General features: G+C 39.1%; 1 protein-coding gene across 7 annotated transcripts in view; it reads left to right on the top strand.

The window, feature by feature from the left end:
* The window catches only part of LOC126378322 (talin-1), a 135,932-nt gene that overhangs the window by 38,948 nt on the left and 69,189 nt on the right, over window positions 1–27,795 (top strand). For all 7 annotated transcript variants that reach the window (XM_050026521.1, XM_050026520.1, XM_050026518.1 and 4 more), the window contains exons 3-20: window positions 1,019–1,129; window positions 1,951–2,081; window positions 2,783–2,937; window positions 6,137–6,292; window positions 7,391–7,494; window positions 8,040–8,181; window positions 8,592–8,783; window positions 12,176–12,254; window positions 13,639–13,807; window positions 14,845–15,017; window positions 16,159–16,320; window positions 17,248–17,339; window positions 18,234–18,322; window positions 19,675–19,794; window positions 20,700–20,838; window positions 21,374–21,454; window positions 22,169–22,293; window positions 22,682–22,783. In XM_050026521.1, coding sequence (XP_049882478.1) covers window positions 2,802–2,937; window positions 6,137–6,292; window positions 7,391–7,494; window positions 8,040–8,181; window positions 8,592–8,783; window positions 12,176–12,254; window positions 13,639–13,807; window positions 14,845–15,017; window positions 16,159–16,320; window positions 17,248–17,339; window positions 18,234–18,322; window positions 19,675–19,794; window positions 20,700–20,838; window positions 21,374–21,454; window positions 22,169–22,293; window positions 22,682–22,783 — 2,061 coding nt within the window. In that variant the 5' untranslated portion in view covers window positions 1,019–1,129; window positions 1,951–2,081; window positions 2,783–2,801. The remainder of the gene's footprint in view (window positions 1–1,018; window positions 1,130–1,950; window positions 2,082–2,782; window positions 2,938–6,136; window positions 6,293–7,390; window positions 7,495–8,039; window positions 8,182–8,591; window positions 8,784–12,175; window positions 12,255–13,638; window positions 13,808–14,844; window positions 15,018–16,158; window positions 16,321–17,247; window positions 17,340–18,233; window positions 18,323–19,674; window positions 19,795–20,699; window positions 20,839–21,373; window positions 21,455–22,168; window positions 22,294–22,681; window positions 22,784–27,795) is intronic.

Raw genomic sequence — 27,795 nt, 5'->3', positions numbered from 1 at the left:
AAAGTGTCTTCGGGGTTCTGAAGTGTTTTTTGTCGGGAGCTGATTGGTCGCCTAGAGTAATCGGCTCGTCGGAATGAGAGTGGAGTATGTAAAGAAGGATATGTGTGTGAAAGGTGTGAGTGCCGAGATGACGACTGATAGGAATGAATGGAAGAGGTATACATGTTGTTGTAGGGAACGCTGGTAAATTATAATAAAACCCCACACAAATAATTGAATGAACTGTATTACTTAAGATATTTTATCAAATTACAAGATCGAAACATTGAGACGCGTTGGTTTGCTCGCGCTAGAGATGTGACTGACCATAAATGGTAGACTATTAGGTATGTCCCATACAGTTGTGCGGAACCCACTTAGAGTGGGATAAGGGCAGGAGGATGATGATGTGAACCAACACCAAGAATACATGACTACATATCATTTTATTGGCAAGATAGCGGGATGACTTGCAGAAGGTGGCTGGAAGCGACTGGATGCGTAAGGCTGAGGATAGGGCTTTGTTGCGCGCCTTGGAGGAGGCCTATATCCAGCCCTGCAGGGCTAACGTGCGCAACGTGATAAAATTATCGATCGATTCAATAAATTTTGTCGAAATCGATAAGTTTGTTTTATTACCTAACGTGCGTGTCATGAAAATCTCGAAAACAACCCTCATGGAAAGTCAAAATTTGTTTTATGTTTATTGTACAATATTAATCTTATCTTATCTTATTTAGCCTATACGATCCCACTGCTGGGCAAAGGCCTCCCCTTGATTTTTCCAATATTAATCTACCACGTAACATAACATCGCGACTATATCCCAATTGGGGTAGTCAGAGGTACCTACATCCATCGCGAGATGAACTAAGTACCAACACCTGACCGAGTTTTCTGTTAGATCATCATGATAGGTGGTGTATGGTGAAAACACCATACAATACATACCACCACTTCGAAACGTGTTATGCACGAGAAGAAGTGGAGAATTACCTAAATCTCAATACATTTCTCATGTAGCCCCATTTGTCCCCAGATACCAAGTGACCAGTCACCGCAAGCACCACAGGGGTCGTGACGCAGTCTGCGCGAGCGCATCGAGAGCGCACTGCAGGACAACTGGCGGCGGCTGACAGCCCCAACGCACGTCAGTACTCTATTGATCCATTCATTATCAATCACTTGATACTAAGTTTTTTTTTATAGTAGTGTTATTTAAAAGTAGCATGGAAAATGCTGCACCGACAAAAGCGTGGCTTTGAAATTGATACATTCTACCTACTCCACTCCAATCTCATCAGTCATCCCGTGATCATGGCACTTGCAACAGTGTCGAAATATTGGGAGTCTCATATCCCTACTTTAAACGCGGTAAGAACCCGTTATTATGTGTCTTAAATTGATGATGATTATTGAAGAGAAGGTGAAGGTAAACGTCGTGTATTATAAGAAAGTGAAAGATCTTCACACAATCCACCCGCTTCCCGAAGACCCGATTACTTTAGCCATAGAAACGGCCAATCAGCTCGCGACAACAAACACTTCGGAACCCCGGTACCGACGCCGCCGGCGTGGTCGACGATTTTCCTCATTCAGCGCTTAACTGAGCACCTTCAGGCCGGTTGTCTTAAATTTTGTACCGGATCAGAGCTCCCAGCGCTCCCCATTTGTCCGGCCAGACAAATCTACAATAAGTCACGTCAAAAAAACCACCCACACTTTATTGGGTCGTCTCCTACCTCATTCATCCACAATCACACTCTTGGGCAGTCGTGGTCTCATCTTACATAACATGAGACCACGACTGCCCAATTGGAGTAGTCAAAGGTACATCCACCGCAACAGCTTTCTGTTAGACCAACGTGTTAGGTCCAACGGTGTAAGCCGTAGTGCCGTCTATAATGGTCAAGACAACTGTGTTAGTGAACTTTCTGATAACTAATTTTGAAATGACCTTTGTGTCAACAGGGTCCATTCCAAAGCCGACCCCGAAACCGGTCGTTCAGCCAGGAGCGACATAGACGTCGACGAGGCAGCTCCCACTCGCTACAACTCGAAGACTACATTGACAGACCGGATAATATTGCCACAATACACAGGTAGTCATCGCATTATCCCGTTTTTCACAGGGTCCTCTTACCTAACCTGAAGATTTGACAGGTCCACTATACACAGACATAAATAGCCTATATACGTCCCATTACTGGGGACAGGCCTCCTCTCAATCAACTCCCCTCCACCACGCTGCTTCACTACGGGTTGGTGGAAATGTTTTTACGGCTAATAGCGGGGACCAACGGCTTAACGTGCACTCCGAAGCACGGAATCATCTTACTTTTTCGGACTATCAGGTAATTCAAGCTTACAGTCTCCGAAATCAACAAAAATCCACTTCCTAATAAAATCAACTGTTTAACGTAGTCGTATAAACGGACCTTAAACGGACCGGAAACGGTAAACGGCCTCCACGGACCAACGAATGAGCGTTGGGCTCACGACCCGGAGGTCCCCGGTTCGAATCTCGGTGGGGACACATGGTTTGGTTAGGACATTGCCGACTGATCACCGGATTGTCGTAAAGTAAAATGGTCCGTATTTCGGAAGGCACATTAAGTTGTTGGTCCCGGTAATATGTACTGTGATGCAAGAAAATAGTCGTTTCCTGAACCATGTCAGGGGCCTTTACCGGCCCAATAATAACCCTGACAACAGGGTCGATGAGTTCGGTAATCCACCTCACGATCCACACGATAGAAGAAGTAGACGTGTAATGCTGATAGATTGATTCCCTGTTCCACAGAGCGCCTTCCCTGAACAAGATGGCGACGCTCTCGCTGAAGATATCCCTGGAGGGCGGTAAGGTCGTGAAGACCATCCAGTTCGACCCAACCACCACCGTCTATGACGCCTGCCGGATCATCCGCGAGAAGATCCTGGAAGCTAGCTCTAGCGATCGTGAGTACTCCAAATTGTTGTACTTTTGGTTGAATTGTTTACCCTGAAGCATACCACGGACACTAAATACAAAAATCTCATTGTTACCAAAAAAAAGCACTTGTGAGAGACTTCGTTTCCTCTATTGTTTAGATATTCTTATTTTTAAGGACTTCTTCCATTTGCATAAGGTCTTAGAACCATATTGTAAAATTTTCTTTTTTTTTCTTTTTTTACAATCTGTGCAAGCTTGTTAATGGCTTTTAGGTATTTAAGTTTTTATTTATTTATTATTCAGGTATCCAACAGCTTACAATGTTGTTACAATATTAATTCTAAACGCTAAGCAATTAACAGGTTACCCAGGTTAAGTGTAAAGCGCATTACGCAATGATGTTTAAGGTGATACGTTTCAGTCAGCTAGGTAACGCTGCGTCAGCAGATGGCGTTACTTCTGCAGTTTTCGTATTTTTTTCCATTCATTCGTTTAGTGTTGAGTTCTGACCCAGTGAAATGTTAGGTGGCGAAATCTTACATACATTATCTTTAAGTTAAGCTACAATTTTGAAGTATTTACTGCAGATATCATATTGAAACATTGCATCAAAAGTTGGTGTCATTTCAATTTGTGTACAAACACGAAGCTGTCACACACACATGCGAACTAGGTTAGCTATTAAAAGAGATGCATAATTTGAAGTCTACTTCTAACTTCTAAATGGCGCATTTGGTAAAGCAGTCGCCGCCATTCTTAAGTTTCACGGTTCAAACCCAAGTGCATGTTTTAATTGTTTTTACTTTTTGTATTTTTTTTTACAATTGAATTTGGCGAACCCGTCTATTTGTTACGGAATTTTCAAAAAGTATCACTTTTACCAATAATATTATAATTATACAATAATGAACTTTTCACTAAAGTACCTTCCGTAATTTCCGTATTTTTTATTTTGTAAAATTCTAACAGGCATTAATCGCATCAGTGAACATGCGGCTAACTAAAAAACTACTGAACGGATTTTCTTACGGTTTTCACCAATGAGTAGAGTGATTCATGGGCGTGCTTTAGGGTATATAATTTATACAAGTATTTTTTTTGTATAAAATGGTTCAAAAATGATGATGAATGTCAAACATAATTATCGTTACAAATATAGCCGACTTGGAGCTTTCGGCGAAAACGCTGCCTGAGCCAATTGAGATATAACAAAACAACGTATGGTTGAATTGTTCCTTTTTTGTAGGTCTACCGAAAAGTCCACAATATGTCATAATAATTATATTGTGTATAAAGAATTGTGTAATATATGTATTGTATGATTTTACAAATAACGATCACAGTATAGTAATAATAAGGTAGATTTTTCCTAAATTGCGTCGGTTCAAACTTAGTCGCATCGCGTTTGAAAGATGTAATAGCGCTTCAGGACGTCCCGCAAGCACGGCGCTGATGTCGCAGTATCCGCATATAATTATTATGACTTGTCATTTAGTTCCAATAAAATCCGCGGGACTTCATACGTATGTCAGTGACAGCTGGTGATAGCATGCGGGACACTTAGCAGCTAATCGAATTCTATGTTGTTTTCGCGCCCAGTCCAGACGACTTGCAGCGCATTTTTGGACATATATTTACGCGTGGTGTTTATTGTTAGGTTAGTTAGTTCAGGTTAGGACGTCTTTTTTTAACGAGGACGTTAAAAAAAGACGAGACTGGGACGTATTGAAGTAGTATTTCCATGTATACGCGGCCTGAAATGGGCTGTTTCGGGGACCTGAACGAACTTATTGTCACGTTTTCTTGATTAAAATTCATAAATAAGTCAAATAGAAAAAAGAAAAAAGATTTTCGTTAGTTTTAGATCTGTCATGATGTCTGTGATGTTTGTTTATTATACGTACATAAGAATTTCAAAATTTATCTTATTTTTTTTCCCAAAGGGCAAGGCAAAGGGAACTATGCCCATACAGCCATGTCTTGTGTTTTTTTTCTTCATGATGATTAATCTCTTTGTTTAGAGATAAGCTTGCCTGTACTATCTGTTTTCTTTGTATGTTTCTTGTGTCTGTTTCATTGTGTACGAATAAATAAATAGTAAATAGTAAATTAATGAAATGATGAAACCTAAGCCCCCACCCTCGGAGCAGACTCCTACTCCGAACCCCAAACGAAGTAAGCGGCTTGTTGGCGCAAAGCGAAATAGATAGGTACACTTTGTTTATTGAATATTCCGATTTAATAATACTATCGGGAATGTTTTCGGACTAACTTAATGTGATCATTAACCACAAAACACCACTTCGTATTGATTATTTAGATTATTCAATGAAGAAAGCAACCTTCCCGTTCCCGTTCCCACCAAAAAGTCCGCGGCAAAGAGAATATAAATAAATCTGTATGTTGGATGGAAAAACAATTAATTATAAATGACTACTATTTAGGCCGGCAAATGCAACAACTTTTTTTTGGTCTGGTTTTCCCTGAAGGGTAAGGCAAAGGGAACTATGTCCATACAGCCATTTCATTTTATGTATTCATTTTTTTATTGTAGTATATGACCTCTTTTAAAACACGGTACTTACCCATTATTTAAAATGTTTAAATAATATGCGTTAAAACAAAAATATTTTTCCAATATTCCTTTTCTCAGATTGTAGTATTTTTAGTTTTTTATTTATATTTATTCTCTTCATACAAAATCTCTTTATAAATTGTCACTGACATTCTATTACACTTGTCAAGTGGTCAAAGCCTTTAGAGAAAAAAAAACTATCACGCACACAAACTAACATTGACACCTCTACACGCTCAGCAAATACACTGTAATCTGCACCACTACAAATGTAGAATTGATCAAAATTGAGGGTCTGAAATATGGTACTTCTCGTATTCGGACCCTAAATTTTTGTAAGTTAGCGAAAATAATACACCAAAATATTACTATTTATCGGTTTTATAACAATATTCCTCTATCCGTGTTCCTGTAGCACTGCATCAACTTTTGTATGGAAAACGAATCACCTTAAAGTTATTACTAACACAACAAAAACAAAACAGTCTAGAAAAAGAGAAATTAAAAAAATAAAATAAAATAGTGACTTGTACATTACAAGTACTGTTCTTATTTTTAATAAATAAATAAATAATAATAATAAGTAAGAAAATAATAATAGTTAGTATGTAACATTATAATATTTTCACATACCTGTCTCTTTCTCACAGCAAAAGAATACGGGCTCTTCCTGCCGTCTGAAGAGGACAACAAGAAGGGAATATGGCTGGAGGCGTCTCGCAGCCTGGACTACTACATGTTGCGCAATGGGGATCTCTTGGAGTACAATAAGAAGACCAGGAATCTCCGTGTTAGGATGTTGGATGGTGAGTGTTCACCGCTTTACGAATAAAAATCATAACAAATCGTAAGTTTCACGGCGCATTGGCTCTTCTGCACTGTAAAGTCGTGAAATGTAAATAATGAATAAATAAATAATCATCATCACCAGCCCATTAACGTCCCCACTACTGGGGCACGGGCCTTCCCTACGGATGGATAGGGAGATCGGGCCAACCACCACGCGGGCCCAGTGTGGATTGGTGGTTATTAACGACTGCTAATGTAGCCGGGACCAACGGCTTAACGTGCCTTCCGAAGCACGGAGGAGCTCGAGATGAAAACTTTTTTTTGTGGTCACCCATCCTATGACCGGCCTTTGCGGAAGTTGCTTAACTTTAACAATCGCAGACCGAGCGCGTTTACCGCTGCGCCACCGAGCTCCTCAAATAAATAAATAATCATAACTAATTTAATAGCCGCGCTCTTGTCGGTGTAGCATTCTCCATGCTACTGTTTTAGGGATAAATAGGGCAGTGGTTTCGCTCTTGCCTTCCGCCCCGGAGTACTCTGTCTGGCGCGAGTAGGATGGCGCCCAGAGTAGTCTATTTCAAAGCCATACTAGGACTCCTGTCCTACACCTCTGAATAGTACTGTGAGGTTCCAGGTTACGGCCCCTGTGACATGTAAATAACATTGCTAGCTAGCTTAAAAATGGCGCTTTTCAAACGCCTACCTGAACGTGCGGAGCAACGACGATTTGAGATTCGAGCGTTAGAATTTTATCAAGGCGTTTAACTGTGGGTACCCCACTCTTTTTCTTTTCACTTATTTTTGTGTCGTTGACAATACATCAACTAAGAAAGTTTCGCTGCTTTTAATCAAAGAAATATCTCACCTGAAGTCGAAATAAAACAGGCGCAAATCATAAATGAATTATGGCAGTATTGAAAAAGAATATAATTAAATACGTTTTTTAGAGATGTCATAATAAAATGACGTTTGGCCACTTCTGGAAAAGTAAATGCAAATAAAGTAGACGTCAATTTATCTCAAAAAAATGATTTGTGTTTTGCATAAACCTCATGTAATCTATAGAATGAATCAAAAGTAAAGTCTTGATAATTTCCATCTCTTCTGTCCAGGCACGGTGAAAACCCTTCTAGTCGACGACAGCCAGATCGTTGCCAACCTCATGGTCGTCATATGCACCAAGATTGGTATCACCAACTACGATGAGTATGGACTGGTAAGTTTATTTGTTAGGTACTTGATATTGACTCCGGCTTCATAACATAAACAGCCTATATACGTCCCACTGCTGGGCACAGGCCTCTCCTCAATCAACCCGAGGGGGTATGGAGCATACTCCACCACGCTGCTCCAATGCGGGTTGGTGGAGGTGTTTTTACGGCTAATAGCCGGGACCAACGGCTTAACGTGCCCTCCGAAGCACGGAATCATCTTACTTTTTCGGACAATCAGGTGATTCAAGCCTGAAAGTCCTTACCAAACAAAGAACAGTCTCACAAAGTGATTTCGACAATGTCCCCATCGGGAATCGAACCCGGACCTCCAGGTCGTGAGCCTAACGCTCTAATCACTAGACCACGAAGGCTGTTTGTTGTGCTCTCGCGTTTCAGAGTAACACGGTTCCCCTTTCCAGATTTAGAACACAGAAGAGAACTTGAAAATTGCTGAAAGCTCCATACATACTTCCACCACCCATTTTGGAAAAGTCGAGGGTTAGAAAGAGACAAAAGGTATCCTATGTCACTGTCATGTTGCCAACAGGTACGCGAGGAGCAGAGAGAAGAGCCGGACCCTTGCGACAAGCCCAACTACGGCACGCTGACCCTCAAGCGGAAACATCAGGAGAAGGAGCGCGATGCCAAGATGGAGCAGCTGAGGAAGAAGCTCCGAACTGATGACGAGGGTATATCTCCGACCAATATAAACTATTTTGGATACTATTAACATTGAGCGTCTTTACGGTTCCGAAATATCATCTCTCTAGCATTATCCCAGGGTCCGCTTACATAACGTGAAGATTTGACAGGTCCGGTTTTTTGCAGAAGCGCCTGCCTGTCTGACCTTCCAACACGCCAAGGGAAAACCAGCCCAATACTAGCTAGGTCACATACCTCCGAAATTGCATTTCTCGGGTATGTGGGTTTCCTCACGATGTTTTCCTTCACAGCTGAGCACGTGATAATCATTTATGATCCAAACCTGAATTCGAAAACAAATTCGACAATTGGTTTAGGCCTGTGCTGGATTCGAACCTGTTATCTCAAAGTGAGAAGCAAGCATTCTACCAACTGTAACCCCAAATTCCCTCAACAGTGAACTGGGTTGAACCAGCGAAGACCCTTCGCGAGCAAGGCATCGACGTGACTGAGACGCTGCTGCTGAGACGCAAGCTGTTCTTCTCGGACCGATGCGTGGACTCCCGGGACCCCGTGCAGCTGAACTTGCTGTACGTGCAGGCACGCGACGCCATCCTCGACACCACCCACCCCGTCACGCAGGACAAAGGTTGGTTCTTTACACGCACACCCTCATTTTTTTTTATTTTTTTTTAAAGAACGTCTAGGGCTCTGTGCCGAGGTTTTTCTTGCAGCTTCTTTTCCCCGGCTATACAGGTTGTGAGAAGCTGCAGTAGTTTTAGGCGGATGACACGTTCGTTATGTAAAAATTGACGATTCAAAGTGTAACTATGTTACCTACTGAATAAAGATATTTTTGAATTTGAATTTATCATTTAAATACACCCTCATTCACACACACATACAGTCATGAGCAATATAATGTACCCACTTTAGGACTCTGTCGCACTAACATATTTTTGACATTTAGTGAGACTTACAGTTCAGTTTGTCAAAAAAGTTAACGTGACATGGTACCAAAGTGTATACATATTAATGTTCGTGACCGTACACGCATTCACATATTTCATAGTTGTTTGCTACTTATGCAGGGTGTTAGTGACATCGTAACGAATACTGAGGGAGATGATTCAGACCATCATTCTGAATCGATATCAAGTGGAATTTCCTGTCGGAAAATTCATGACAATTTTGGTGTTTTTTTTTAAATTATTTTCAGTAAGTTTGGTGTTTTCTGCGACGGAAAATTCCACTTGATGTCAACTCAGAATCATGGTCTGAATCATCCCTCAAAGTTTTCGATACGATGTCACTAACACCCTGTATGATTGGACTTCGTTTAATTTAATTTAATTATTACTTTTAAACAGCCTCCGTGGTTTAGTGGTTAGAGCGTTAGGCTCACGATCTAGAGGTCCGGGTTCGATTCCCGATGGGGACATTGTCGAAATCACTTTATGAGACTGTCTTTTGTTTGATAAGGACTGTTCAGGCTTGAATCACCTGATTGTCCGTAAAAGTAAGATGATTCCGTGCTTCGGAGGGCACGTTAAGCCGTTGCACTGTGGAATATTTGGGTGTGTTTCGGATCAAAAATCTGTAACTCCGTCAATTTTAAAGATAGAGCGATGTAATTTTGCACTAATATAAAGGAATATATAACAATTCATATAAGTAATGTTTGGTGAATTGAAATTACGCGTATTTTTTTTTATTAAATAAAGAAAACTCACAATCGTTTAAAATGCTATATATTTATTGAAATTTATATTTTTAGTTATATTATCTTACCTGTATTTCTTAACACTAATTACTCAATTAACATAACTTATCATATTAATGATAAAATAAAATAAAAAATGGTACAGTACCTATAGCTATACATTATGCTAAACATAGAAATGAATCAAAATTTTCTTAATATTATTAATTTAACTAGCTATGTAATAGGGTTTCTTGTTAGTTTCATTGTATCTATAGATAAGATTCTAGCTGCAGTGTGATCTAATAGATCTTGAATTCTCAATATTTTCGCGTATGTGTTTGTGATTTCAATTGTTGACGATGGTGGATAGCATTCCTGTTTCATTTGTTGTATTTTGTAATATGGTGGAAATATTGGACAGTTTCTTTCATCTGTAACGTTCCTGAGATACAGATATTGTGCTTTAGTTAGTTCCAAGTCGATGAAAACACTGAATGCTTCTTCATCTGTAAGCGTTTTGATTATTTTTGCGTTATCAAAGTGATTCAAAACGAAAAGCTTTTTTTCAGCATCAGCCAACCTTAATTCTTCAACTAGTTTTGCTTCCGTTCCTTCTCCCATAGAACGCAATCCTTGAAGATATCCGCCCAGAATGTGCTCCAAACCATATTCGTTCATCAAAATAGTGTTTCTTCTTTTTTTGCTTGATTCTGAAGAATCTCCATATGTCACACACGGTCTTCCTCGTTTACCAGAAGAAGTAGACGGTGTTGAGTCTGTTGACACGTTTTCTGATGTAGGTATAGTCACGGAATATTCAGAATCCAGCCAATTTGTGTTATTTTTTAAAAATATATTCTTATTGCGTGCTGCTTCTTTCCAGCGTCTATTAAACGCAGGGATGATAGTCTGTTGGATTTTACCAATTATAAAACATATATTGTCTTCTGATACTTGTTTTTCCTCCAAATATGTCGAAAGTGCCGCAGTCGTTTTACCGCCTTCTATATAAGATTCTATTAATTCACGTTTACTACAGTTAAAAGTAGACATTTTGAAGAGTAAAATAGCCGTACTATACGAAAATACCACTGAAATTGTAATGGAAACATATTTTGTTACCTCCCTTTATATATTGTTTCAGAATGTGTGAATTAATTCAGATATCTATTTTCTCACGGAAAATGACACCAAAATGATAAAAACATAACAATATAAAATAATCAATTGATAAACTATACCACAAAGTATTGTTAAATCAAGTCAACCACGAAACCGCAATTGATAGCAATTTCCGTTCCCTGACTAGGATTCGATTTTATCTCATATCTCCAAAGTTCGCAAAAAATCGCAGCTAATTTTTATATATGTTGTTGATAAGTAACTAAACTATCAATTAACATTAAAATCAAAGCACCGGTAAACGCCGGTAAATGTTAAAAGCTTCGACGAAGTTGAAGAAAACCTTTTTTTTCCTCCATTTCTTCTTTAATTTTTTTTACGTATATATTCGTATTAAAAACAATCAATTTAATTTGTTTAAATTTTCCGATAGATAAGCTTTTCAAAAATATATAATACCATATACCTTTCATTTTAAGTTTTAAAACTATCTGACTTTGAAAATCGTCAATGAGGAACTTGATATTTTCCAATTTCATGAACCTTAACTTTACCAAATGAAAACAACTACTTTCACCAAATATAATATGAATTGCGCTACAGAATATGAATCTCCGACTTTCGAACTATTATATTACATTGATAGAAGGACCTATTTCAATTAGTGAAAAAATGAATTTTGATACGCGTTTGTTCTACCATATTCCATAGTGCGTTGGTCCCGGCTATTAGCCGTAAAAACACCGCATTGGAGCAGTATGGTGGAGTATGCTACATCCCCCCCCTCCGGTTGAATGTGGGGAGCAGTGGGACGTATATAGACTGTTTATATATGCATGTGTATGTATTACTCTAAACTTCTCCATTCTCAATGAGATTAAGGTCACCAAGCATCTGACCACAAGCCAGGAGAGTCCTGAGTTTGTTTGGGCACTTAATGCCATCCCCATTCAAATTCAAATTCAAAATATTTATTTCGGAAACTAGTCCATATTTAGTTAGTAACAAAAAGCTTAACCTAGTATTAGTAACAGATTCGAAAGACGAAGAACATAAAAATAAAACACATGAGACCGGCCCGAATCACCGAAGCCGCGGGCAGCTATGTAACAGCGTGCACAATCGCACCCAGCGGTTCAGCAGCGGCGAGTCGTACCGGTCCACCAACACCATTGAACGAAACGGACAAATTAAAATATATTTTTTGTTAACAGCGTGCGAGTTCGCCGGCATTCAATGCCAGATCCAATTTGGGGACTACAATGAGAGCAAGCATACACCCGGGTTCTTGGAGTAAGTCCTCTACTCTTACAATATTAATTACTATCTTTTTTCTCGCGACATCATCTCCCTAGCATTGTCCCGTTTGTCACGGGGTCCGCTTACCTAACCTGAAGATTTTGATATTTGCATAAAGGAGTCGCCATACTGTGAATGTGGTCACCCGAATCAAACCATATCTCAGATAGTGATCGAGTGCCTTCTGCACCGGTTCCCAGGTGGCATAGCCGAGCTGCACTGTGTGAAGGATTCGACAGAGACTTGGTTGGGGGAGCTGCTGCTGGAAATATGACCCACGAAGGATATTTTATTTTTGTCTGCCATACGCAATAATAATAACCTGAAGATTTGACAGGTCCGGTTTATTACAGAAGCGACTGCCTGTTTGACCTTCCAACCGGCGAAGGGAAAACCAGCCCAATATAATTAAAACACATAATAACGGGTTCTTACCGCGTTTAAATGGGTGGTTCCGAACATTCCGATATCAAAAACATAAACAAGCGGCAAAGAAAGAGGGTAGACAGATATGTCTGCCCGTAGAAAATTATGGATCTACCTACTCCACTCCAATCTCATCAGTCATCCCGTGATCATGGCACTTGCAACAGTGTCGAAATATTGGGAGTCTCATATCCCCATTTAAACGCGGGAAGAACCCGTTATTATGTGTTTTAATTATGATAATAACCGCGTAAACTTAAAACAGCCCAATATAGGTTAGTTCACATACTTCTGAAAATGCATTTCTCGGGAATGTGGGTTTCCTCAAGATGTTTTCCTTGATGAATTTAGTTGACAGACTGTCTGCCGGCGTTTGTTTTTCCAACTCCTCATAATCTGAGAGCCTTCAAGGCCAGAATGAATAGGCATTTAATAAGTAAGCGTGATCCACCGCAGACCAGGTCGTCACTTACCATCTGTCTATATAAAATCGGGCTCCGTGGCCCAGTGGTTGAGCGTTAACCTCACGATCCGGAGACCCTGGGTTCGAATCCCGATGGGGACATATCACAAGAAATCACTTTGTCATCTTAGTTTGTTTAGGACATTACAGGCCGATCGCCTGATTGTCCGGAAAGTAAGATGATCCGTGCTTCGGAAGGCACGTTAAGCCGTTGGTCCCGGTTACTACTTACTGATGTAAGTACGTAGTCGTTATTATGACTCATGTCAGGGGCCTATGGCGGCTCAATAATAACCCTGACACCAGGGTTGTTGAGGTTGGTCATCCACTTCACAACCCATAAGATAGAAGAAGATTTAAAATAAAATAAAAAAAAATATTTGCTAAGGTGTGGGTGTATATACTATACACGTCTAACTACCCCTTCTGAGATGCGGGAGTGATGTACATTTTCAACCATAAAATTAACTCTGGTAACCTCTTCAACAGCCTGAAAGAATTCCTCCCAGCTTCGTACGTGAAAGTCAAGGGCATTGAGAAGAAGATCTTCAAGGAACATCGTAAGCACGCTGGACTGAGTGAGCTGGATGCGAAAGTGTTGTACACTAAGAGTGCTCGAGACCTGAAGACTTATGGTGTCGCTTTCTTCCTTGTTAAGGTTAGTTGAACACTGGCCCCGAATGCTGCAGACACAACCTAATTTGATTTCTATTTATACATACATACATACATAAACTCACGCCCGTAATCCCAAATGGGGTGGGCAGAGCCACAAGTAATCAAAGACAACTTGCAGCCACTGTTGATACGAAGTCCTTAGATGGATATGATGAACCTTATGGTGATAAGGGATCAGCCTATCGCCCATAACATTAGTCCATCATGTTAGAGGACGCAATCCCTCTGTCGGTTTTTACGACATGCCCGGGAAGACAAGCAGCTGAACGTGTTCTATGTTTTTTATTTGCTCCCAGAACAGCATAGAAGCACACAAACATAGTATTTATAACTTAAATAAAATTAGATGGTATGTACAGTCATGAGCAATATAATGTACCCACTTAAGGACTCTGTCGCACTAACATATTTGATACTTAGTGAGACTTACAGTTCAATTTGTCAAAAAAGTTAATGTGACATGGTAACAAAGTGTATACATATTAATGCTCGTGACCGTACAGGAATCAGCACTATTAACTTTTACTTACTCTAATGTCGCAGCAAGTGGTTGAGCGTTGGGCTCTCGATCGGGTTCGATTCGCGGTGGGGACACGTCTAACAAAAAAAGTCTCTGTAGGACTGTCCCTGGTTTGGTCTAGATATTACCAACAGAAATCAGGGTAGGGAAAATAAGATAATTCCGTGCTTCGGAAGGCACGTTAAGACCTCTTGGTACGTACCCGATACATGCTATCTGGGGTGTGCTACTAAGACCGCGGCCAATCAGCTTGCGACAACAAACACTACAGAACCCCGATACCGACCCCGCCGGCGTTGTCGACGATTTCCCTCATTCAGCGCTTATCGCTATCTAATGGGGTCGATTAATTGTTGCTCCCCATTTGTCCGGCCAAGTAGTTAGTGCCTGTTACGGCAAATCTATAATAAGTCACGTCAAAAAAAGCTACTAAGACCGTCCACTAAATAGACATACAAGTTTTTCTTCAACAACTAAACCAAGTTTTCCATCCGCAGGAGAAAATGAAGGGCAAGAACAAGCTGGTGCCTCGTTTGCTGGGCGTGACGAAGGACTCAGTGCTGCGTTTAGACGAGAAGACCAAGGAGATCCTGCAGACCTGGCCTCTGACCACAGTCAGGCGGTGGTGCGCCAGCCCTAACACCTTCACGCTGGATTTTGGTGATTACAGGTAAATAAATACTCATGAATGATCGATTGGTGGAGGAGCTCGGTGGCGCAGCGGTAAACGCGCTCGGTCTGCGATTGTTGTAGTTAAGCAACTTTCGCAAAGGCCGGTCATAGGATGGGTGACCACAAAAAGAAGTTTTCATCTCGAGCTCCTCCGTGCTTCGGAAGGCACGTTAAGCCGTTGGTCCCGGCTACATTAGCAGTCGTTAATAACCACCAATCCGCACTAGGCCCGCGTGGTGGTTTAAGGCCCGATCTCCCTATCCATCCATAGTTTTCTTCTTTCTATTTAACTTATTTATGAATTTTAATAAAAATAAATGTAATAATAAGTGCGAAATTTTGTCACGTTTTCCTATGACGCCACACGTCGCTTTTTCACACAAATTCCATAGTAATTTCGTGTTTTGACGTTTAGTAAAAAGTAACCGATTTGACTAGTAGTCAACTACCCTATTGTTAATATCTTCTTATCGTGTGGGTTGTGAGGTGGAATACCAACCTCATCTACCCTGGTGTCAGGGTTATTATTGAGCCGCCAAAGGCCCCTGATATGGCTCATGTAACGATTACTCACTTACATCAGTAAGTAGTAACCGGGACCAACGGCTTAACGTGCCTTCCGAAACACGGATCATCTTATTTTCGGACAATCAGGTAATCAGCCTGTAATGTACTAACCAAACTAGGGATCACAAAGTGATTTTTGTGATATGTACCCACCGGGATTCGAACCCGGGGCCTCCGGATCTTGAGCCCAACGCTCAACCACTCGACCATGGAGGCCGTTGTTGTTAATGCTTAATGCACTCCTTGCATCAGCACCAGAGTATGATCTGTTTGTGAGTGAGTGGACGTATGTGTGTCGCGAGTGTCTGAGGTTCTGCGAGATGATGAATGATGTGTGAAAATTAAATATGTTTTTATATTGTTCACATCCAAGTTTCATATGTTTAATTATTTGGCGAATGTCTTTAAAATTGTAAATGGTCTTATATTGTTATTAAATTAAAAAATATATATATATTATTGTTTATATTTAAAGTTTCACTGCGCATTGGCGCTTCTCCCCTGTAAAGTCGTGAAATGTAAATAAATAAATACATAATATAATAACTACAGTATCATGTTCCTTCTTCCAGCGACCAGTACTACTCGGTGCAGACCACAGAAGCGGAGCAGATCCTGCAAGTAATAGCTGGTTATATCGACATCATAGTTCGCAAGCAGCGTGCTAAGGACCACCTTGGCATCGAGGGTGACGAAGGGTCCGCCATGCTCGAAGACTCCGTATCGCCGAGCAAGTTAGTACATTATATTATTCTTGACTTATTCCCTTGCGTGTTGGCCCGTGCCCCAGCAGTGGGGACGTTAATGGGCTGATGATGATGATGATGACTTATTCCTCTCCGGAGGAAATATCGACGTACGAAAACCACAGGCTGAACTAAAAAAAAACATTATTTTTATAGAAGAAAAATGTTGAATCTGTGGTAAAAGAAAGATTAAAAAGCAAAGGAAAACGACAGCGTCATACACTTGAGATAAAATAAATACGAAATGCAGGATTATAGATAAAAGCATTCTAAAAAATATACAATTATAGAATTCGTATACCACTTTTAAGTATGAATATGTTGGCAATTGATCCAAGTTAAGGCACTATTATAGTTGGTATATTAAAATGTGTATATTAAAATGTGTATATTAATTATGTTTTTGAGAATCGACGCTTATGGGAATAGAAGTTTATGTGCCAAGTCGTAACTCTTGTCTAATCCAAAAGGGACTACGGGCGGGAATGATGTATGATTGTATTCTACAACCCTGCATTATTTATAAGTACAAAATGTTTCAAGCACCATGATAACCTCTGTCTACCCTATTAGTCTTGTTTTGCACTATGGCGACAACCAAATACGTAAGACCTCATCAAATTCAGTTCAGCAGGTTTGACTGAATTAAACGAGAGGTACTATTACTGTCAAACTTGGCAATTGGGTAGTATCCTAGGTCAAAAATAAATCAAAAAACGATTACTAAATAAACACAGATCTAAAACTAACGAAAAAAGTTTTCTATTTAAAGAAAAATGTAACGATAAATCCGACATTTTATCATGTTTTCCTATGACGTCGCAGTTTGCTTTTTCAAACAAATTCCATAAAAATTTCGTGTCGATTTTTTTCTCTTGGTTCGTATTAGTTAGTATAACGTTATTCTGTCTTCAGGGCGAACATCATCCAACACGACACATTCAAGTCGGGTAAAGTGAACACCGAATCGGTCGCTAAACCAGCCGTGCTCAGACCCGGGGCTGAAGGTAAGCACACTTTCAATACAGAATATTATGTTTATCTTAGTAATATTTATTTGCATGTTTTATTTGGAAAAAGATTAAAAACTTTATTTAGACTGGTCCTACATTCTTCTAGCCCGTATGTGATGTCCATCAAAATTTATAATAAACTGTCTAACATATTAAAAGAAGAAAAAAGTCACTAAATCCTTATTATAAAGGAATTTCTAATTAATAAATGTTACTACAGCACTAGTGAATACCTTAATGATACTGCTGTTACAATTTGAAAAGCTTCCTTCTCTCTTTTAAATTCTATTTTGTTGTGCCCGAAAGGGTCTATGATGTGAAACTCATATGTAATTACCAACTTATACACCATCATATTATGCAAAGTTTTCGTCTATTTTTTTTTATACAGTGTTTATGTAAGTTTTATTATATACAGTGTGTTAGTGACATCGTAACGAATACTGAAGGGGATGATTCAGTTAATAATTATATATGTTCATATCAAGTGGAATTGTCGTTTAAATTATTTAAAAAGAAATCCACTTGATATTAACTCAAAATCATGAGCCGAATCATCCCACTTAGTTTTCGTCACGTTGTCACTAACACCTTGTATATTTCTTTTTTTTTATGTTTTTGTATACGTTTGTGACGGTGGCGTCCTGTAATATTTATTTTTTTGTAGGTAGTTGTACGGTGTCGAGCATTAATATGTATACACTTTGGTACCATGTCACATTAACTTTTTTGTCAAATTGAAGTGTAAGTCTCACTAAATGTCAAATATGTTAGTGCGACAGAGTCCTAAAGTGGGCACATTATATTGCTCATGACTGTACAAAGCCACAACTAAGCTTTTATATAGCACAGCTTTTTTATTTTTATTTTATTTTTTTCTCCACGTAGGTGCTAAGCCGTTCGCCGTGGGGCACATCACTGGGGCGCAACAAACTACGATCTCTGGGCAAATTATTACCGGGCACACTCCGCCAGCCGTTAGTATTATATTTTGCTTTATTTTATTTTGTTTTTCATTATGTATTTTTTTTAAAGCTTTCTGGGGGGTTAAAATGGCCACATCGAAGCAATTCATCTAAGAAAGCATTATTGCAATTTGACATTGGCGCATATAAAAGTAAGTGCGCAATGCAAACAAATGTCAAATAGCAATATTGCTTTCTTAGATGAATTGCTTCTGGAAATCTCGGCCTTAGATTAAACCAATTATATTACTTATCTTCTTCTATCGTGTGAGTTGCGAGGTGGATGACCAACCCCAACAACCCTAGTGTCAACGTTACTATTGAGCCGCGAAAGGCACCTGACATGGTTCACATAACGACTACTCACTAACATCACTAAGTAGTAACCGGGACCAACGGCTTAACGTCCTTCCAAAGCACGCATCGTCATACTTTTGGACAATCAGGTGATCAGCCTGTAATGTCCTAACCAAACTAGGGATCACAAAGTAATTTTCGTGTCCCCACCGAGATTATTAGCACCATAGAGAGTCCCACTTGAGTTATAAGTGTAGTGGTAGGAGGGCTTGGGTCGGGTCTTTTCCGATCTGGCGTTTGGCGTAAAGATCTTCAAAACGGGTTCGTTCAAAGTTTTCTAATCCCGATTTGACAGCAGATCGCCAGTCCGATCTCTGATTCCTCCCACCATTCACTAGACGTGCCAATAGGAGCTCATAGTAACAAAGTAGTTTACAATTTTAATTTCATGTCAACTGTTTTATCATCAATGAAATTCAGAAATCACTTTTGTCTTTTTCCACGCTATCTTGGATTTACAGTCTTCGAAATGGGCTGTGTAGGTACTATAGTATTTTAAAATATATCTATACAATAATCTATTGGACCGCGTCAAAAGATAAATTATGAAATGCCAATCAAGAAATTGAAGCCACTTGACCTAGTCAAATGAGAAACTTTTCACGAAATGTCGAAACGAAAGTTTTCTTTGGAGTTTGTATGGAAGTACTGTCCTGTGACGTCATCAATAAAAGCGGTCAAACGTCGTACTCATTGTTACTTAATTCATAAATAATTCGAAAATGAGACGAAAAGTAAATGTGATTAATTATTGATCATGTTAGACTAGCTTCTATTTCTAGATTAGTATTTTATAATTTTTCTTTGACGCAGTTAAATACCCAAAGAAAGCTGATAAAATTTATATTTTAAATTTCTATCTTCTTCTTCTTCTTTCGAATCCTTTTGTTAACTTCTATAGTTTAATAAAAAAAAAAAAACAATTTTAAAAGTGTATAGTGTAGTGTGTAGTTTTGAAGCCGAGTTCAGAATATATCTATACTACATTGACATATTCTTCATCCCAGGCAACTCAAGTGCAGCAGACGAAGGTGACATCGGTAATGACGGAGCCGCAACGCGCTCTGCTCACCACCATAAGCAGCGGGCGCGAGATTATCAAGCACACCGAGGAACATCTTACTAGGGTAAGTCTTAGTAGGGAGACTATTCGAAAGAAAGGAAAGAAGAAAACATTTATGTCCATATTGAACGCCACATTGCACGAATTGAATTCGGGGAATGTGAATTGGACGCATTAGTTGTGTCCCCCCCGTCCCCCCCCAGCATTATCCCGTTCCGTCCGCTTACCTAACTTGAAGATTTGACAGGCGACTGCGTCTGACCTTCCAACCCGCGAAGGGAAAACCAGTCCAATACATGTTAGGTCACTCCGAAATTGCATTTCTCGGGAATGGGGGTTTCCTCACGATGTTTTCCTACTAACACGACGCATTAGTCAATATGCATTCATCAATATGAAATAATGAGTGGGACAAATGTTAAAACAGCCGTCATAGCGAGCCGCTAGCTTAGTGCCGTGTTCTAAGAATGTTATGATAAAGGTATAAGAAGACCAGGTATGCTCGATCCTACAAGCCGCCATTGCTAGCCCATTGATGACGTAAGTGTTACCATTCAATTGGTATCTCCAACATTCCAAGAACGCGAATTTTATTATTGAAAATTAAGCGAATTACTGACTAATGTAGTTCTTTATTTATTACTAATATTTGTCACGTATACAAAAATCATTAAAACTTTACGTAAATCTTTTATTAAAAGTACAAAATTTCCTTGCAAAGTAAATTAAAAACATTGGACAATACAATACAATACAATACAAATACACTTTATTGCACCAAACTAAAAAATAAATAATTACAAAAAGTCTCTTAATTAAGTACATGGCATTAGACGTGGGTAATTTATTTTTTTCGAAATGGCAACGCAGGGTCAGATGACGTCAGCTGGGCTAACCTTGAAATACTAGCTGTCAGTTTTAAGCATACCTGGTGTTCTTATACCATGTAACATATAACATAACCAACAGGCGGAGCTCCCAGCGCTGGGCGGCGACGCGGCCGCCGTCAAGTGGAAGGCGGTTACCATGGAGACCAACAAACAGGTCGTGACGTCACAGATCGCCGCCATGAACGCGGCCACTGCGCAGGTCGTCACGCTCACTTCCGGTTTGTATACTTTTAAATACTGGATACTGGTTTTTTTCATTTGTACAAAATGATTTTACATAAAATATTGTAGATTTGCCGCATATGGCATTAACTTCTTGACCGGACTAATGGGGAGCGTTGAAGGCTCTCACTCGGTACAAAATTTAAGACAATAGGCCTGAGGGTGCCCGGTTGGGCGCGAACCTCGGCTCCAGGCGTCGTCTGAGAGGGTAGTATTTGAAAGAATTAATCAACCCTAGTCGACCGTTTGCGAATGTTGAATGAGGAAAGGCGTCGACTAAGCGGGATTGTCGCGAGCTGATTCCCTCCCCAAGTTGGATAGGTACTTGCGTTTCAGTCGAATAACTGTTATATGTTCGACTGTTATATGTTCGACTGTTATATGTAGTCGATATGTATGTTATAGTATGATATGACTGGCAGACGATCGCTGTTGGCCGTACCGAAAACAACAATTTCCCCCATGCCATTGACGCTTTCGACATACATAACTAACATGCACGACACTGACTGTTTTTCCGTTTATTCCCAGGACCGACTGAGGAGGTGGACCACACAGCCGTGGGAGCTGCTATTACCACCATCACCACCAACCTGCCTGAAATGACTAAGGGTAAGTACATATTGTCACTACTTGAAGAGCTTTCTAACGGGAAGCGTCGGTTTGAACTGGTTGGGAGGTTCGTAGCTACTAGGTGAGCCTCTCTGCCATCAGATATGTTGAAGCTTTTTTTTGACGTGACTTATTGTAGATTTGCCGAAAATGGCATTAACTACATAGCCGGACAAATGGGGAGCGTTGAGAGCTCACTCCCTGTACAAAATTTAAAACGACAAGCTTGATGGTGCCCAGTTGCGCGAACCTCGGCTCAGGGCATCGTCTGAAGCGATAATATTTGGAAGAATTAATCGACCCTGGGTCGATAGCGATAAGCGCTGAATGAGGGAAATCGCCTAACACACCGGCGGGCTCGGTACCGTAGTTCTGAGTATTGAAGCTTAAACAATCATATATGGTAAAATAATATCAAATATGTCAAGAACTCCCGTACCGGACTTGCACCAATGAGTTATTCTTCTTCTGTCGTCTGGGTTGTGAGGTAGAGTACCTCGTCAACCCTGGTGTCAGAGTTATTATTGAGCCGCCAGACCCCTGACATGGCTCGTGTTACGATTACAACATCATCAACGACAACACAACAACTCATGCAACAACAGCAACAACTCTGCTCATGGAACAACTTGTTAATAATGGAATGAATGATGAACGAATGAATGATTATTATTATTATAGATAATTTATCTAAACACGTACCTTTCCCTGTAGGCGTACAGATGATCGCGGCTCTAATGGACGACACTGACAACGGAGATCGTCTACTGGACGCAACAAGGAAGCTGTGCAGCGCGTTCAGCGACCTGCTGAAGGCTGCCGAACCTGAGACTAAGGAGGTAAGTAGCCCAACGAAACATCCTCCTGCCGGTATCCTATTTTATGTGTGGTCGGCGCACCATTAAAAAGTTCCGGTGGCCGGCTCAAGTGTTCCCTCCTTACAACATGGGGTCCTTTAAGCGAAGCGTGAAGAAGCACCTAGTACGCCAGTATGGGAGTCGCAACTGATTCGAAACTGACTCATTGCGTTGCTTTTCAGTTGCTACTGTAATTAGGGCTTCTCTATGTTTACCATCAGGCATAGTTGACCAACATAAAATTAAAAAAAAATGTATTCTTCCATTCATTTCTGTCAGTCGTCATCTTTCGGCTATAAGTGGAGCATGAAGTAAAATATTACTACGAGTGTACTGAGCTAACTTTAAACCATTCCCATTCAACTTTCAGCCTCGCCAGAACCTGCTCAACGCAGCCTCCCGCGTCGGAGAGGCCTCCACCACGGTCCTGCACACCATCGGCGAAGAAACCGAGGAAGACAAGGAGACTCAGGTAACCGACTCACCCTCAGACAGACACAGGACTAAGAAATCATACTTGTATAGGAAACTCAACTATTGCTATGACAACTTCTATAAAGTATTTTTCGGGAACAAAGAAAAAGAATACGGTGATGATTTCGATACTGTCGACTCCAAATATGAAGACGATGGCATTTACGAAGACATTGACACTACCAGGAATTGGGGACTAGATGTTATACAAGAAGAATCCGACAGTGATTACTATAGAAGCGTAGATTATTGTAATACCTACTTCAAACCTAATAGGCCACTTACGATAGACGAAATCAACAAAGAAAAAGCAGTAAAAGGTGATAGTCCAAGCAAAGGATCAGATTTTGAAGCGATTCTTGAAAATTGCGAAGGTTACCTAGAAGGCAAAGTTGATAAAAACAACAAAAATGTTACGGACAGTCCTAAATTGTACCCAAAAACTATTTCAGACAAAATTTACAACTTCAAAAAGGACTTTTCTCATCACGACTACGTTAATATAAACTTTAAAGACGTTAAAAATGATAATTTAAATAAAAATGTCAATTCTAAAACGAAAAACGATTTGTTAAGGGAGAAGTTCTTCGCTGATTACGAAAAAAATCAAATCAATGATAGGCTTAATAAGAAAATCGAATGCCACAGCATAAGCAATGATGTCACGAAATCGGGTTCTGACGTCAAAGTATCAGGGTCTTTGAACATGAAACTACTTAACTTAGACAGATATAATAGAGTTCTAACTACAACAGAAACATTTATGGAAAAAGCCGAAGCCAGCTTTACCAAACATGAGCTTAATAAACTATTCAAAGATGATTTAGAATCGTTCGTCAAGAAAAGCGAGAAGTATTACACTACAGAGTCTAGGGACAGAAAGACTACAGTTGAAGACTTGAATAACAAGCAAAATGTGCCTTCTAAAGGCAAAACAGAAGTCAGAATTTTCTATAACCCAACGTTTAGAAACACTGGTAATAGGAATATTAAAGGTTTTTGTCAGTTCTGTCGTCGTAGATGCCCTCGAACGGAGGAAAAATGTTGCCCGAAATGCATTTGTCTGGAGTTAGAGTTAAAAAGGATTTGGCAAGAAAACTGGTTGAATATTTTGTTGTTGATAGCAATGGTTCTTGTTGTAATTGCGTTGCTAGTGCAGTGTATGATGCCTAAAGATGTATGTGAGGCCAGTAATGGTACTGACGCAGGGGAGAAATGCTTTGAAATGACTGGATAGGTGAACATGGGTATAGGGAGATATATATACCACAAACTATTTGTATACTTGAGTCGAATCGGAGCGGACAGACTTCGGAGTATCGGCGTTTACAAATTGCCGCGTAGTAAACGCAATAATGTGATCCTCTAACACGTTGATGTTTCGTAACACGATCAACGATGACAAAAACAGTTCTGGGAGGTAAAAAAGGGCACGTAAGAGCAAGCAATTCCTCTAAAAAGTAATATTGCAATTTGACATTTCGCCATAGAATAAGGAATAGTACTACGTATAGAACGGTAACTCTCCGCTCCCCACCAGCGGCTGAGCTAGGTTTACCTCACCCCCCCCCCACACACACACACACACACACACACCCTCGGTCTTCAATCGTTGGGCGTCAGACGTCACACACACGTCAATATGTAGTATCTGTTTAAAACGAGGCTTTTTGGAATAATTGTCCGGGATATGATTTCGCGTATAAAGGTAAGAAATGTCTAATAGGCAATATTGTTTTTTATGTGAATTGCTACAATGTTGCCTTTTAAACCTTCCTGTACTTACCGTTACGTAACCAGACTTTTTTAATAATTACGGTCCGTCCGATTCGAATCTAATTTAATATACGATATTATACAGGGTGATAGTGACATCGTAACGAATACTGAGGGGGTTAATTCAGACCATGTTTCTGAGTTAGTATTAAGTGGAATTTTCCGTCGCAAAATTTTGAATTCTACATACTTTTGAGATGGAAAATTCCACTTGATATTAACACAGAATAATGAGATGAGTCACCCCTTTCAGTATTCGTTACGATCACTTAACACCCTGTATAGTAGCATCTGTGTAATTTCGAAGGTTTGACAGTAATAGTACTTCTCGTTTAATTCAGTCAAATCTGCTGAACTGAATTTGATGAGGTCTTACGTATTTGGTTGTCGCCATAAACAAGACTAATAGGGTAGACAGATGTTATCATGGCGCTTGAAACATTTTGTACTTATAAATAATGCAGGGTTGTAGAATACAGTCATACATCATTCACACCCGTAGTCCCTTTTGGATTAGACAGAGTCACGACTTGGCACAAAAGCTTCTATTCCCATAAGTGACGATTCTCAAAAACATTAATATACTTACACATTTTAATATACCAACTTTAATAGTGCGTTGACTTGGATACTACCCAATTGCCAACATATTCATATATAAGGGTGGTATTAATAAACTAATCACAGCTGAGACTGCCCTCAAGATCATGCTCAAGTCCCTGTTTTTATATGAGAACTGTCACATTGACATATACAACGTAAAAGTTGTATGCGAATTCTATAATTGTATATTTTTTAGAATGCTTTTATCTATAATCCTGCATTTCGTATTTATTTTATCTCGAGTGTATGACGCTGTCGTTTTCCTTTGCTTTTTAATCTTTCTTTTACACAATTTTTTTCTTCTGTAAACACAGTGTTTTGTTTTTTATTTAATTTAAATAAGGTACTTATTTTTGTATGTACAGTTCCTATTAACGATTGGGTATTTTAATAGTGATTTGATTTTATAAATTATACGATTTGGAGAAAGACAAAATTTGAAGGGAAAAGACTGCAAAATGACAATTTTATTTTAGATTTAGAACACAATTTTTTGTGTTTTATTCAATTTGGGTTTTCGTTTTTTTACATAATTTTTATTTTTGTTAACAATTTTTTGACTTAAAATTGTACTAATCTAGTCTTACGTGGTTTTAATTTTGATATTTAAGGCAATGGGCAGCTGAAAAATAACGTATATAGGGTGTTTCTTTTGCAGAATATAAAAAAAAATCTAATCTCGCTTTATTTAACAATTTTACTTTAAATAAATATTACTTTAATAATAACACCCTGTATATAACGTTATATTTTTTTTATCAAAAATGTTTACTTTTTTTAATCAAAAAGTACAATAATGTACAGTATATCAGTATTATCCGGATCGTATTTTAATTTAAAAAGTAACCTGTATTTTTTAAGGTTTCGGATTTATTTAACAAATTCTAAATTGTACATAAATGTACTTGTTATATATTATTTATACTAATTTTAACTAGTTATTAAAATAACTAATTTTGCTGTGAATTTTCAATACAGTACAAAGAATGTTGCCATATCTCGAGGTTGCCATTTAAAAATTAAAAAAAGATCTACTATTTTTGTAGTTATACAATCATGTTTGGTTTATTTTTTGAATTTGTTCAGTTAATTTTATTTTGTTACGCTATTTTGTCGATGTAGTATAGAGGTGCTATTTTGTAGTTGTAGTATTTTCGAATCAAGTTTATTTTTGTGAACACCCTGTGTATACAACATTCCGATTCTTATGCGATCCAAGTCCGTCATTTGATAGATACGAAGTGGTCATTGAACCATACAAGGTGTTAGTGATATAGTAAGACAATGAGACTCTGACTTGATATCAAGAGGAATAGAATTTCCTTCTTTTTATTAGTTTCAGTTCCATACTTTTGCGACGGAAAATTCCACTTGATATCAACTCAGAATCATGCGCTCAATCATCCCTCAAAGTTTTCGTTACGATGTCACTGACAAATCACTTTGTGATCCCTAGTTTGGTTAGGACATTGCAAGCTGATGATTGTCCAGAAGTAAGATGATCCGTATTTCGGAAGGCACAATAAGCCGTTGGTCCCGGTTACTTCACTTACATCAGTAAGTGATGTAAGTAAGTAGTCGTTACATGAGTCATGTCAGGGGCCTTTGGCGGCTCAATAATAACCCTGACACAAGGGTTGATGAGGTTGGTCATCCACTTCACAACCCACACGATAGAAGAAGCCCACTTCGTCATTTACCTTCAGGTGAGATTTTGGTCGAATGCTTGCCTATCACGCATAAAAAAAACATCCGTTATCCGATATTTCTACAGTCCGTCATTCTCAGACACGGATCGCATAAAAATCGGAGGTAGTGTGAACACGCCCTTATTCAATACACTTGATTATAGTTTTGGATTTATTTTTAACCAACTTCAAAAAGAAGAAGGGTTCGCTGTTAATATGCTACTGTTAATATGCTAGTTTTGATAAGGTTCAAATAATGTTTCTAATCTAAATAACCCTTGTAATTTGACCAATTTTATAAATAACACGGTAAATATTACAACATATAACATAACTTCACGACTATATCGCAAATGGGGTAGTCAGCGGTACATCCATCGCAAGATGAACTAAGTACCCACGCGTCATCGAGCTTTAGTAAATTATTACAAATCGTAAATAATAAATATTAGTAACAAAGGAATACATCACTGCAGTCTAAGGGGTTGGACAGAGAAAATTCTGGTAAGAAACGTTACTTGAACCTAAGTATATCGGATGATTTTTAGTCTGTCGTGTTTTCAGTTTTAAAATAGTAAAAAAAGAAAACTTTTAAACGACTACAAATGTGTATTTTTTCTTCAAATTTTTTTTTGTGAATAATTACTCTGCAGCAATTGATAGTTTCATTCAAATATTTGGACAAACAGACAAAAAATCAACAACAAAAGTTTAAATGTAAGTTACAACATCACATGCTGGTTATTTTTGTCAATTACATTTGCTTTCCACACCACATTGGGTTTTATTTTGAACTAACTGTCCGAAGTAAATGTAGTTACAAAAATAACTGGTAGATACTAATATACCCCGTAGAATGACGTTGTAATATAGTGTGGTAGTAATAAACTGAGGAGCTCGGTGGCGCAGCGGTAAACGCGCTCGGTCTGCGATTGTTGAACTT

The sequence above is a fragment of the Pectinophora gossypiella genome, chromosome 26, assembly GCF_024362695.1.
Source record: "Pectinophora gossypiella chromosome 26, ilPecGoss1.1, whole genome shotgun sequence".
Lineage (NCBI taxonomy): Eukaryota > Metazoa > Arthropoda > Insecta > Lepidoptera > Gelechiidae > Pectinophora > Pectinophora gossypiella.
Note: the sequence above shows the minus strand (reverse complement) of the source record. Positions and strands in the feature narration are given on the sequence as shown.